At 36.2% G+C, this 14,841-nt stretch overlaps 1 protein-coding gene across 1 annotated transcript in view; it reads right to left on the bottom strand.

The window, feature by feature from the left end:
- LOC128996344 (uncharacterized) overlaps nucleotides 1–14,593 on the bottom strand; it is a 29,979-nt gene extending 15,386 nt beyond the window's left edge. The window contains exons 1-3 of the mRNA XM_054421612.1: nucleotides 14,491–14,593; nucleotides 13,219–13,282; nucleotides 9,207–9,685 (exon numbers count right to left, since the gene is read on the bottom strand). Coding sequence (XP_054277587.1) covers nucleotides 9,207–9,685; nucleotides 13,219–13,282; nucleotides 14,491–14,556 — 609 coding nt within the window. The 5' untranslated portion in view covers nucleotides 14,557–14,593. The remainder of the gene's footprint in view (nucleotides 1–9,206; nucleotides 9,686–13,218; nucleotides 13,283–14,490) is intronic.
- Between the last annotated feature and the right edge of the window lie 248 nt (nucleotides 14,594–14,841).

The following is a 14,841-nucleotide window of genomic DNA, read 5'->3' as shown; positions in this document are numbered from 1 at the left end:
ACCTAACCTTCAACCGGGACAATGCTCTGATTGAAACCTGAATTTGCACCCAATCAAATACTCTCAGTGATCTCTTTATGTATTTTTGAAGTGATTTCAAACCCAAATATTAAAGCAAGAACAAATTGTAACAGTTTTACGTGACAGACAGCTGATTACCCTAACAATATAATTTGAATTTAAGCACAAAACTAATATGAAATTTAACTGGTATAAAAATTTACCCAAATTATTAATATAACAATATCTACAAATGTATCACAGTATGTATTTTAAAATAAGTAAATGGCAATAATTCTAAAGCAATGTGACTGAATTTACACACTAAGACATGAAACCTGCAAGAAACATGATTAAACAAATATGAATGTGGACAGATTGGCTTCTCCTAATGATATAAATACAATTTACACAAAACATTTACTTACATACACAGAAGACAATTTTGACGACACATAAACATATAATTACGACACTGTACTTGGGATAGGCTCTACGAAAATGGTCAAATCTGACGAATTTTGCCGGTCGACGTCGAATTTAAAGACTCGTTTTGTTTCAATTCGTAATTTAGTAAATGCTGTTTCACGGTTTTAGATATCAATGCACTCCGGAAATCGAACAATTGATTCGTTGACGAAATACACGTTACGACTACCAAAAGTGATTTTTGCAAATTGAAAAGGAGAATTTAAAGATTTCCGTACATCGCGGCTCAGAGCTTGGTCCCAAGTGACCGTTAGAAAAAGACGTCCGCACAAGTCAGCAAATTGGTGTTCCTCCGCGCTCACGTGATTGGCCGTTGTTGGTCCTTGCCTTCGCGCGTTTTCAGTTTGATTTGAATTTTCATTTGGTCATTCATTTTGAATCGGTACATGATGCCCCCTTGCCAAAAAAATTGGCCCGAGCGACCACAAGGTCCGCAAGAAGACTTCGTCCAACCCGGGACAATTTTCAAACCGGCGGCGCGACGCGACGCTTGTGACGGCGGAGAGACGTTTACACAACAGTTTCACATTTACACAGTTACAATTTACATACATTTAAACACGAAACAATTTCTTCACATTTACATTTTTTTTTAATAATACTCATATAATAAATATTCAATATTAATATTTTCAAAGTGTGAAAAACATGCTGGGAAAAATTTTATTTTAAAACAATTTTTTTCATTTTTTCTTATTTCTATTTTTTTTTGCTTAACATTTATTTTCTCTTTTTTTTTCCATTTTCCATTTTTTTTCCATTTCATTTGTTTGCCTTATTTCTATTTGTACTGAGGGCGAGAGCGATTTGAGATGGGAGAGCTGACAATACCTGACACCAAAGTGTCTCACAAATTACCACTTACATCTACTCCACACGAGTGGTGAAAAACGCGCACGCTTAACCACACTGTAGAATTACCTAGCACTCAATGAAGCAGACAGCAGCAGTTCATTCATGGTTCACTATCGGCGATCAGCTGTTGGCGATAGAGTGGGGCGGGTGGGGAGTAGGTCATCGACTCGTGTGTGGCGCCGAGTGTGGTCATCGAGATGTGGCGCACCAGCTGTTTGAAACCTGTACTTGATAGGTGTACGTTGCCTGGCTTCCCATTTCGATACTTCTTGTTGTATAATGATAGATTCATTGGTGCGAATGGTGGGAATAGTTTATGGAATTTTATTGATTGAATGGATGGAGGATTATTTAAAGACTGGATAAAAATATTTAAGGATTTAGTTTTGGGTTGAATATGGGGGGTATGTAAAGTGGGAGGGAGGGTGGTAATGTAGATGGTTTTGTTGTGGGATTTCAGTAAACGGATAATTGTCTTTATATTGATTTTGGTTTTCTCTGGGGCAATGGATTTGAAAATGTCATTAATTCCAATGAAAATTATGCATGTGGGTTTTAGCACTGACACTTGGTTTCTGATAGCGCACTTGAGATCTTGAGTAGTCCATCCGCCGTGAGCAACACTGTGTTCAATCGACCATTGTTGTGTAGTTGATTGTTGTCCGCCGCCCACTCTGACCAGCCTGACCCCTTGCGAGTCTCCCAAAACACTCACAGCGACGGGTGACATTTCTCTTCACACTATTCACTGTTGGAGGAAAAAATGGTTTGGTGTTACCGCCTTAAAATTAACAATATTGTGTTTAAAAAAAACGAGTCGGTACCCCCTCAAACAAACGTAGGCATTAACAACAATGATTTTTTCCCTAATCTCTCGAATAATACTTTTTTATCTGACATACATGAACTACTTTCGCAATGGATGGGTCCCGATTCAGACGGATTTTTACATTTACCTGATTTAATACTTTAATTACAGTATACGGTCCATCCCAGGTATGAGTTAGCTTATGACTGATTTTATTTGCTTTGTTACTAGGCGTATATTTTTTGTATAATACCAGATCACCTTCAGTATATGGAGACGGTTTTCTATTTTTATTGTATCTCTCCTTTATCTTTTGATGAGCTTTCTTAGAGTGTTCTAATATTTTACTCACTCTATCCTCGGCTGTTTCAGTCGAGCATTCATCGCCAAGGTCCCAGTGTAGTTTGAGTGAATGGTTTAACTCTCTACCAAGGAATGCATAAGCTGGAGTCACACCTGTAGTTTCGTGTAATGCAGAGTTCAATCCCATACAAAGGAAAGGTATATTTTCGTCCCATTTCTTTTGGGTTTGAGAATGATAGATTTTGAGTATCATTTTGAGATTTCTATTTAATCTCTCGGATTGATTTGAATTAGGCCTAGCCACTGATGTAGTTATGTGTTTCACCCCTAAACCAAATAAAAAACTCCTAAACATTTCGGACTTGAAAATGGATGCATTGTCCGATACAATGGTTTCTGGCAACCCATGTTGTGAAAAAATCTTATCCTTTAACGCATTAATTATTGTCTTTGAATCTGCTTTTCTCATTGGAATAATCCAGCTGAACTTAGAGAATGAATCAATACATACAAAAGCATAAGCATTTCCTGAAACAGATCTTACTAGTGGACCAAACATATCAATGTGGAGTCGTTCAAAACATTTCTGGGGTGGTTTTGAGTTCATCAAACCTATCTGTAAATTCTGGGCTGGTTTCGAGAGTTGACATAGTTCACATGAACGTACGTAATTTTTTACGTCGTTAAAAACTCCATCCCATGTAAAATTCTTTATTAGGCGTGCTGTAGTCTTTTTTATGCCCCAATGAGAGTGAATGGATATGTCGTGGAAATATTTCATCATCATAACACGCATTGAACTAGGTACCACAATCTTTGGGGAACATTTGATGTTTCTCTGGAATCTTAGAATGCCCTTTTTTATACAATAATGAGGTACAGTTATACCATTCTCCAGATCAGTGATGATTTTACCTAGGGTTTCATCTTCCCTCTGCTTATCACTGAGTGATTCGAACGTTTCTGGAAAATGTTGTAAAAAACAAACTTGATCAGGTTTTGGAGTATTGTTTTGTTTTATAGCTTCCTCAGGTTCGAACATTCGACTCAGAGTATCACTCACAATGTTTTGGGTGCCCCTACAATGTTCGATCTTGGCAAAAGGAAATTGTGAGAGTCGTAGTTTCCATCTAGCTAACATTCCGACACTTTTATCGCAACCCATCACATACGTAATAGCCATGCAGTCAGTTTTAATGACAAATGGTCTGTCTGCCAAATAATCTTTAAATTTTTCTAAACCAAAAAGTACGGCAGCAAACTCCTTTAAATACATGCTATATCTAAGTTGGTTGTTTGAGAAAGTACGACTCGCAAACGCTATGGGGACAGCTCTACCATCTCTGATCTGTTCAAGGACACATCCGACGGAAAATTCGCTTGCATCACACGACAGAACGAAGGGCTGCCTCCAATCGGGCAAATGCAACACCTTAGGCGAAGACAAACACTCCTTCAATTTATTGAAACTTTCTTCCTGTTCTTTACCCCATTTAAAACGGACACCTTTCCTCCTTAGCATATTGAGTGGACGACTAACACTGGAAAAATCAGGAATGAATTTCCCGTAATACGCTGCCATTCCCAAAAATCGTTGAACTGCTTTTAAATTTCGTGGTCGCGGGAAGTTACTAATCACCTCGGCTTTGGTTTCGTCGACATACAATTTTCCGTCTTTGATGACGTGTGACAAAAATCGAATGCCGCGTTTCGCTAAAGTGACCTTGCTTGGTTTCACAGTCAATCCGGCCTCCCGCAATCGTTGTAAAACTTGTTTCAGATCGCGATAGTGTGTCTCTGGATCAGGACTATAAATACAAAGATCATCTACAAAATTGACGACGCACTTGAATTTCAAATCTCCTAACACCTCGTCGACAATTCTGCCTAGCACCTGACTACCTATTTTAATACCCTGGGGACAAGTTCGTGGTTGGTACAATGCGTACCCTACATTGAAAGCTGCGTATTTTCGACTGTCAGGATGTAACAAACACTGATAGTAACTGTTGTTCAAATCGAGCGTAGTAAAATATTTAGCACCTTTAAAATATTGAAAAATTTTATCAACTTCGGGCTGCGGAAAACTATCCATTTCGATGTATTTGTTTAGCTCCTTGTAATTGACAACTAGCCTATACTTACCAGCTTCTTTCTTTGGACGTAGAAATGCACTAGAACTGAATTCAGAAACACTTTTCTCAATGACACCTTGATCTAATAACTCTTGTATTGTCTCTCTCATTATAACCATCTTATCTGGTGGTAAATGATAAGGTCTCTGACGAAACGGAACGATGTTATCGCTGAACTTGATTTTATACGGTTCTGTTTTCGCTGTGCCTATTCTATTTGATATGACGTCGTTAAAGCTGTATAATAAATCGTCAAATTTTGTTTTCTGTTCAGGAGTGAGGGGAGAATCGCCTAAATCTTGTTTTTCGCAACGCGGAATCTCATCGTCGCCTACTAAACAAAGAGAGTGTTCGTTGTCAGCAAAGTTGAATTTTATTATTGACTTATTCAAATCTATGGACATCCTTGTGAAAGTCATGAAGTCATAACCCAAAATCATTTTGAACGGCAGTTGATTCACAACCCAAAATTCGTAGTTCCAGGAAAAATCGCCTAACTTCAAATGAATTGTAGCTTCGTATCTGACGGTGATTTTGTGCTGTGACGCAGTACCCATAGAATGACTTACCTTATTTACATTTGACACCAGTTGTTTATCTTTCAACATATTGAATAATTCTTTACTAATTAATGACCTACTACTACCAGAGTCGATCAAAGCAATGCATTTTAATGAGCTGTCGAACGTAACATGCGCAAATGGCAACTTACCACTTAAATCTACGGCTTCCATTTTGTTTTTGTTGGGGATGGTCGCGAGTTTTGTATGACACCGGGCCCCCTCGTCGATGTCATTTACCAGTTTAAAGAGCTCCTACAGTTTCTGGCTAAATGTCCTTCCTGATTGCAACGAAAACATTTTATGATTCTTTCGGCGGGTCTATTCCTAAGATCGTTGGAGTCGTTACGACGGGGAAAAGGTTGTCGGGGTCTCTGAGAAGGAATAATTTGGGGTGGGGGTGTGTGAAATTGTGGTGTGAAAATCGTCGGTCCAAAATATCGAGTTTCCGCCCTGACGGCACTTGTGACTCTTGTAGCTAGTCTACGAAGTTCTTGAATTGTGTGTGGCCTAGAATCGAACGAAAAATGAGACTTTGTTTCCGGCCTACATTTATTCAGCGCTATTTCTATGACGTCGTTTTCAGACAAGTTTGTTTTAAGAGCAAACGCAGTAGATAATAAATGTTCACAATAATCTGAGAAAGTTTCTTCGATGCGTTGTGGACGATCTAACTCTATTGACTCTATTTCTCTTCGTCGCATTGATGGGATAAATCTATCTAGAATTTCGACGTGCAAATTATTCCACCCTGATTGAGCACTTACGGACTCAATCCATAACTGAAACAACTGACCTTTGACCTTTGGTAAGAGCAACTTAATTATTTCATTGTCGTGGGACGGAGATACGTTAAAAATCGGCATTAAATCTTTAAGGAATGTAACCAACTCAAATTCATTCGATGCATCGACGTCCTTCAACTTCCTCAAAAGTTCCATTATTACAATAGAATCTGTTTTTGACAATCCCTGATGAACGAAGTTACCCTGCAATTGATTCGCCGGTACTGGAGCTACGAAACGAATTTGTTCGTGGTTCGCTGCACGAGGAGACGATGTGAAATTCGAAGACATTGCATTGTTTTCAACCCTTGGTTCAATCGCGCGAATTGACGATCGTCGATCTCGAAAGGTTCCCTCATCAATCGTGACATATTCTGTTGCGGTCGAATCAAAAGTGAGATGCGAACGTGAGTGCACAGCTTGTTCCAACACGTCATTATCTAAATCCAACAAACAATCACTGTTCGACATGTTCAAATCGCCGACTACATTGTTCGCAATACGCTCTATTTCTTCTCCTACAAATGTGACGTGACCAGCGCGGAACGAATCGGTGGGGGGGGAGAGACATGATTGCTACGAACGTTTCCTGTTTCTGCGTGTGACGCACCAACCCTACCGGACACAAGCCCTTCGTCTGACACATGACGCCTGCTTGCCATCCTCTGAGCCCTATCGCTTGCCGTAGTTACGTAATTGGGACCGTACAATTGACGTCTCATTTTTGAATTGCAAAGTTTTTTTTTTTTTAAATCAAATTCGCAAAAATGCAATCGACCTCAGTTTTATAAATTCACAAAATGTTTCAATTTTCCCTATAAATAAATATAAACAATCACGGACAAATATACACAGATAATAAATAACCAAGTAAACACTGCAATATGAACGGGTATAATCTGTCTTAAAGATAACAAGTGACAAGATAACAAGATTCTGAGGGTCAATATCAATCTTATCTATGCCAATCTGTCCGTAGAAGAGCCAATCTGCCTTGTTACCAGACCTCTCAATATTAGTGCTATCACTTTTTGTAAAGAAAAAATAAACGTTCTTTACTTACTTATTACTTCAAAATATACTCTTTACATTAATTGATCATTCCATCACTAAAATCGCCTCACACCTTTATGTAATGCAATTTGGCTATTCCATATAGGTGTGAGTACATCAAAAAGTTGCCCCCTGGTGGGGTTTCAATGAATTTAATTTAGTTGATCAGACAACTGAGGACCAATCACAGAGCCGGCAGTGGAAGTAAGGTGTTGTATTGAGCCCTGATAATTGTGTATCCCAGAAGTCCGATTTATGGACCGTTGAGAGGTCTGATATGTCCTCCTGAAAGTGCTTTCAATAATCTTAAACGTAACACTTCTTAAGATGCAATAAAAAGTATATCAAATACTCTGAATGCAAAATTACACTCTTTGTTGAAACTTTGTTAAAACATTGGTTTTGACTCTGAAATATTGAAACGATTATGCAAAATATTGATGAACCAATATATAATAAATTTTGTGTCAATTGACTACTTAATGATATTGTACTTTATTGCAATTGTCCGGTTAAGCCGATTACCTTGAAAAGATTAACACAGGAGAATTAATAAAATTGATGAAAGAATAAGCTTTGTGTATTATCACTATAAATAATACAAATATTACAAATAATCAGTATTAATATTCAAGTTTCTGCTAAAATTAATAATATTCAAGTTTCAGCTATAATTAATAATATTCTAGTTTCTACTAATTACACTTCAATTTAATGTGAGAGAGTATTGATTGTGGTCTTTTTGACTTTCTTTCCTGAAATATTGACAGCAGAGCCTCGGGAACCTAGGTTTAATTTATTCAATCTGTTTTAGGCTATTAGGCTTCCCAAAGTATGGTATTTACTTACAACTGGCCAGTTGATCTTATGTGCAAAGGGGCTATTCGTATATCTGTGTACAGCACACTTTGTTGCTCAGTAGCAAACTGGACCAAAACGACTACTGAGTCGTTTGTTTAATTTAAGTTAAAAATATGATTTTTATGGCGTTAATGGAAGCCTACCTTGTAGCCTGTATTGACACCTAACCTTCAACCGGGACAATGCTCTGATTGAAACCTGAATTTGCACCCAATCAAATACTCTCAGTGATCTCTTTATGTATTTTTGAAGTGATTTCAAACCCAAATATTAAAGCAAGAACAAATTGTAACAGTTTTACGTGACAGACAGCTGATTACCCTAACAATATAATTTGAATTTAAGCACAAAACTAATATGAAATTTAACTGGTATAAAAATTTACCCAAATTATTAATATAACAATATCTACAAATGTATCACAGTATGTATTTTAAAATAAGTAAATGGCAATAATTCTAAAGCAATGTGACTGAATTTACACACTAAGACATGAAACCTGCAAAAAACATGATTAAACAAATATGAATGTGGACAGATTGGCTTCTCCTAATGATATAAATACAATTTACACAAAACATTTACTTACATACACAGAAGACAATTTTGACGACACATAAACATATAATTACGACACTGTACTTGGGATAGGCTCTACGAAAATGGTCAAATCTGACGAATTTTGCCGGTCGACGTCGAATTTAAAGACTCGTTTTGTTTCAATTCGTAATTTAGTAAATGCTGTTTCACGGTTTTAGATATCAATGCACTCCGGAAATCGAACAATTGATTCGTTGACGAAATACACGTTACGACTACCAAAAGTGATTTTTGCAAATTGAAAAGGAGAATTTAAAGATTTCCGTACATCGCGGCTCAGAGCTTGGTCCCAAGTGACCGTTAGAAAAAGACGTCCGCACAAGTCAGCAAATTGGTGTTCCTCCGCGCTCACGTGATTGGCCGTTGTTGGTCCTTGCCTTCGCGCGTTTTCAGTTTGATTTGAATTTTCATTTGGTCATTCATTTTGAATCGGTACAATTCCCCTCTTACTACTTAAGTATCAGCTTTGATCAAAACTAACTATTATTAGTTTACGTCTTACACCCTAAACCATCAGTTAACAGACTGCTCTTAGGATTGACTTTGGACAGTAAAATACAGTTACAATTTGGTATAACAGTTCGCAAAGCTGAAAAGTTATACTATAAATTACCGTTGAAGCCTCGTGGATTTATTTTAATATTAAATTAATCTAATTATAAAATTACGACAATATTCAACACATTCCTGAATTTTACTACACCATATGGCTTGGTTAAGATATATTTTGTCACATGACGTATTAGTTTAAACTTACATACTCATCATCCCTGCAGTTCGTATATATTGCTCCTAATCTCCTTAATATGTGATAGTGAAGAGTGGTGGTAATCTCGTAAGATCTGCTATAACACCGACCACATTTCTTAGGTTTGATGAAGAAGAATTTGCAATGTTTACCCTCCACATCAAACTTGTAGATTATGTTGAATATAAACACTTTACCTCTAAAAGTCTTGCCTACAGAAATGTTATCAATCAATTGTGCACAATGCATATTACTTTTTTCTAGCTTCAATCTATCTATGAAGTAACCTTCTGAGCCGTATACAAACGCATTAACTTCATTGTCACCTTCTACGCATTTAACGAGCAGATTTTTGCCTGTTTCGAGTTTGAAGTTTTTTTCAGTTATTCTACCATTTTTCAGTTTATTTTCTGGGTCGATGTTCTTCGGCAAGACTTGACATGAATCAAAATCCTCGGGCTCATCTCGTTGAAGAGGAAAGTCCAGAACTGAAAGATAAAAATACAGCTTTATTAAATAGTATATTTTGTACCTAGGGAATGTATAAAACCTACGTTTTTATACAACTCATTGAACCGTCATTCATTAAAAAATTCTTAAATAGGTTAAACAATGCTTCTTACAACCAATAACAAATATTACATTTCTAACTTGTGTTTCAGACCCCTATGAGTCTGTTCCTTTTGACAAGTAGAACTGGTCATTAGAACTGTGACATATGTCACTGACATACAAACTAACCAATACATATTGAATTATCTGTTAGTCATGTAGCCGAAAATGAGGTTTTGCCGGCTGGAGATAGGTTTTATGTTCGAGACTAAGTCGAGAACTTAAAACGATCGAGAGCTTCAAAACCATTTCGGTCCGTTGTACGAAAGCTATTTTTCACCACACTATACCCTATTACCATTATTCACCACAATAATAGTTGGGACAAAATAGCAGAGAGACACGACTTTGACCATTTTTTACATAAGAATAACATGGGGATCAATGTTTGGCCACTTTTTCAAAATTCCTTATCTTTGCCTATACATATCCCTATATAATTGTCCAACCTTATAAATATGACTAATCCATTTATCCCCTATATATTTTCAAAATCAAGCTTAAAAAGCTAATTCTTTCATTTATTAACCCATGCAGGTGTAAATGTAAAGTAGAGCAATATGGCAATATGACGGCACTTGGGTCGTTTTCCCGATAAGAATAACATGTTGGGTTTTTTTAGTCACTTAAAAAAAAATCCTGCCCAGGGCCAATACATCCCTATTTAAATGTTCCATACTATTGTCTAACTTTATAAACATTAGAAATCGATATCCATTCCCACATATATTTTAAAAATCATGCGAGATTTGCATGAGAACTCGGGCGCGCTCACTGCCGCGGACATGGCCATACTCCCCACTACCCATGGTCGGGCTTCTCGCTTCTCGTCCCTCAAAGCTTTGTGACCCTCCATGATTGAGTTCTGGGTGGATAACCTTCCAAACTTCATCTCTTGTTGAAATGATTTATAAATTTGTTAATTTCTAGTTAACAATTTTGAAATTTTACAAAAAGTCTATATATAGAGGTGACATCAGCCCGAGACCTCATTCCTAAACATGAAGCAGTCATGTCAACACTGCTCCGTGTCGCTCTCCAACAAAAACAAACTGATTCGCTATTACAAGTTAATACATCAAATGAAGGTGAAACTATGAACTATCATATGAAGGTACAACGTTTGTGATTTAATCTGTGATAGCAACATAGCTCTTAAATCCCAAAAAAGTCTTAAAGTCACAGGACTTGTAATTTTTGTAAAACAAATTTGTTGGTCATTTAATAAGACATATAAATGTTTACAACAATTGTCCATATACAATGATTAAATTCGTTGGTGAATCGTCTTGAACTGAACTTGAAAATACTCTTAAGTCTTGTCCTCAGCCGATAAAATGGACTTTGGTAAGGAGAATCAAATTTATGAAATATCCAACAGATCAAAATGGAAAATTAATTAATGAAAACTAATGTATTGCAGATTTATGAAGCATTACCATCCTAACCATTAAGAAAAGAGATTCAAAACCTCATATTGAAAATGCTCTTTTAAAGATTGACGCATCGATGCAGAAATATCAAGCCCAAGGTAGTGGATGGATGTATGACCATACTAAATATTGACAGTTGCATAATTACAAGTATAAGCCCCTAACACCAAAGTCATACATTCCCACACCAGAAAGTATTAAATCGAAACATTCAGTTTTAAATATAAAAAAGTCGGACAATAAATGCTTTCCTTTGTTCGATTTTAGCAGTTTTATATCCAAGGAACTCTAATGAACATGCTAACAGAGTCTCTAACTATGTACCCTATTAAAATCAGTTGAATATGACAAACATAAAGTATCCTGTGAAAATATCTGATATAGATAAATTTGAAAGACAAAATAATATAAGTGTTAATATATTTGGGATCGAAGATGAGAAATGCATATATCCATTTAGAATAACCAAACTAAACAGTAATACTAATTAGATCCATTGTTATTACAACAAGGTCGTAAACCACATTACTGTTTAATTTGTGATTTTGATAGGTTAATGCTACGGTCTACAAAATATGACCATAAGAAGCATTTTTTGTAAGTTGTTTTTACAAAATTTTTTCACTAATCATAAATTAGAACGTCATATAACTTATTGTAAAATATGTGATGCCCAAGGAGTTGAAATGTCTAAACAAAATACATTACAATTTAAAAATTATAAACATAAACTTAAAGCCCCATTTGTAATTTATGCAGACTTTGAATGATTTATAAACTTTAACAACCATACTCCATCTGGGTTTAAATTTGTTGTAGTGAGAGATTCTTTTCTGAAGAGTTATACAGTGGCGCAAATGTTATGGACGTTTTTAAGAAAGATTATTTGAGACTTATGACTTCATTAAAAGTCAAATGGCGATATACATTCCCCTTGTAATGACTCCAGAGCAAGAGGCATCTTTCCAATACTCAACACATTGTCACATTTGCGTAAAGCCCCTATGTTTTGATAGGGTGCGAACACTTGGGAATTCTCTGTCGATGATTTAATATTTTTAGATTCCTACAACTTTCTGTCCCTTCCATTATACAAATAAGCTTCAAATTTAAATACATTTAGATGTATAGACAATCCACTACTACAACGCAAAGGCGTATTAACCATCGAAGTATATAACATATGAATATATGACGGGACAAGATAAGTTTTCAGAGTCTCCCCATCCAGTAGAAGCATTTTACAGTACTCTGACTAAAGAAAATATTTCTCCCAATAAATAATGTACGGTACCATATTGTTTTATTCGTCTGTATAGTTTTCCAATATTTTATTATATTAGTAGACCCCCTCTTAACCGACCTCGTATTAACCGACAATCGGATTATCCGCCTTCGATCGTAAAATAATACAGTTTGTTTTAATTGACCTTGCTTTGAGGGCAAACAAGTGTGAGTGAGCTTAAACAGGGTGAAGCCTGCCTATGTGTTACCTGACAAATGTAATCATCCAACAATCAAAGAGCCACAAAATATACAATCTTCGAGCACATCCCTCAAACCTCCAAACTATACAACTCGATCTGGTCGAAATGTAAAGCTCAAGCTTCCTGGACTTCCAGTCTCTGCGGGGGGCTGATGTGGCGTCAACTTAGCCACCACTGTGATGCCTTGGTCTTCACTTTATTTTAATATTTATTATGTTACAGCTGTTGCTAGATTGTTAAAAATGTTTAGTTTTGACCATGTCATGATTCAACACTTTTCTTCATTCGTTTGTAAATAACACTTATCAAAGAATTCGTTCATATAGTGGTGATATTATTTCATTCAGATTAAACATCGCTATAGTTTAATTTGGTTTTAAGCTGGATCAGACTTACACTCAAACAAACAAACACGCATACATGTTGTTACCTAAGTTTAAAAATAACTGCTAAATTAAAGAATAATGATTAAATGAACATCGGTTTTACCATGGCCTTTGATTTCCGTCTCCTTCTCCGAAAATGATGAAATATCAGCTAAGCTTTGACTAATCTGCAACAGAATAATCCCATTTCAGATTGAACAAAATCTTTTTATCCTGATTAATTGTGTAAATGATAAACATAAACATATTGATCACAAAAACTTTGAACCAGCAAGATGGGGTCATGGCAATCTCGTGTTATGGGGTTTGAAATTAATTGACTGTGTAAAGTTGTAGTGTACTTCTGTTTGAAGTTGTAGATCACATTATATAAATAAGTATCCAGCAAATATTACGAAAAATTAGAGTTTTCATAATCTTTTAAAACATAACGATGCCAAATTTTCTTTGAAACCAGTGGGGCCCAAACAAAGTGTACAAGGAACCGTTGTTGTGTCTGGTGACTGGTGACGTGGCTGGCGACTTGGCTAGGGATGTGACTGGTGACGTGGCTAGCGATGTGACTGGTGACATGGCTAATGTCGTGGCTAGCGATGTGACTGGTGACGTGGCTAGCAATGTGACTGGTGACGTGGCTAATGTCGTGGCTAGTGATATGATTGGTGACGTGGCTAAAGTCGTGGCTAGCGATGTGACTGGTGACGTGGCTAATGTCGTGGCTAGCAATGTGACTGGTGACGTGGCTAATGTCGTGGCTAGCAATGTGACTGGTGACGTGGCTGGTGACTTGGCTAGGGATGTGACTGGTGACGTGGCTAGCGATGTGACTGGTGACGTGGCTAATGTCGTGGCTAGCGATGTGACTGGTGACGTGACTGGTGACGTGGCTGGTGACTTATATAGAGTAAAATAGAGGCAAAAAACTTGTTGAACATTCATTTTTAAACAGCGTCATGATAAACCTTACAAAAAGCAAATATTATAAACTCTGCAATCAGACACTAACTATCGCCACTATTATAATCGCATTGCCAATTGAGGGGCTTAAGAGTTATTTTAAAAAACAACAATTATCATACGTTATTATTTATTCCAAAGTGACATATAACTGTGATTAAAGAATGGGATCAATACAAAACTATATAATTTTCTCATAAAATGTTTTTTGAAAGAAGAAGGAAAAGTATATATCGGTTAATAATTTAGACCTTAACTCATGATATTAGATTATGAATCTCGATACAGACATGTAATTCATGATATTTAATAAACAATAAAAACAACACATAAAACACATAATTTGTATTTAATCAAATGCTTAGAAATTGTGAAAAGGTTAATTAAAGCAAATTAGTTCATATGGATGAAATCTTACCAGAAATGATCCAAAAACCACAGTAAATATTAGTTTCATTTTAAAGGTAGAGCGAGACGCGCACATACATTTGGATCTCTGGATGTACAGTACGTAGTTTAGTTGTTAAATTAGTTACCGTAGTGAGAAATTACTAAGCACCGTTTATCTAACATATGTATAGCGCGAATTAATAATCATAAATATTACACAGTCATGTTTTAAACTTTGATCATAACCCTCTTTCGTGTAAAATATAAGAAAATGCATATTCTTAATCTTAACAAATTATACACACAAACATGGGTGGAAACGAAATTCCAGACTGTGTGAAGATTTGCAACTGGAAAATTAACATTTTTTGCAATAATA

Source organism: Macrosteles quadrilineatus, unplaced genomic scaffold (assembly GCF_028750875.1).
Source record: "Macrosteles quadrilineatus isolate MER2022 unplaced genomic scaffold, UCM_ALF_1.0 Scaffold_6__1_contigs__length_79288215, whole genome shotgun sequence".
Lineage (NCBI taxonomy): Eukaryota > Metazoa > Arthropoda > Insecta > Hemiptera > Cicadellidae > Macrosteles > Macrosteles quadrilineatus.
This window is presented reverse-complemented; position numbering and strand designations above follow the sequence as displayed.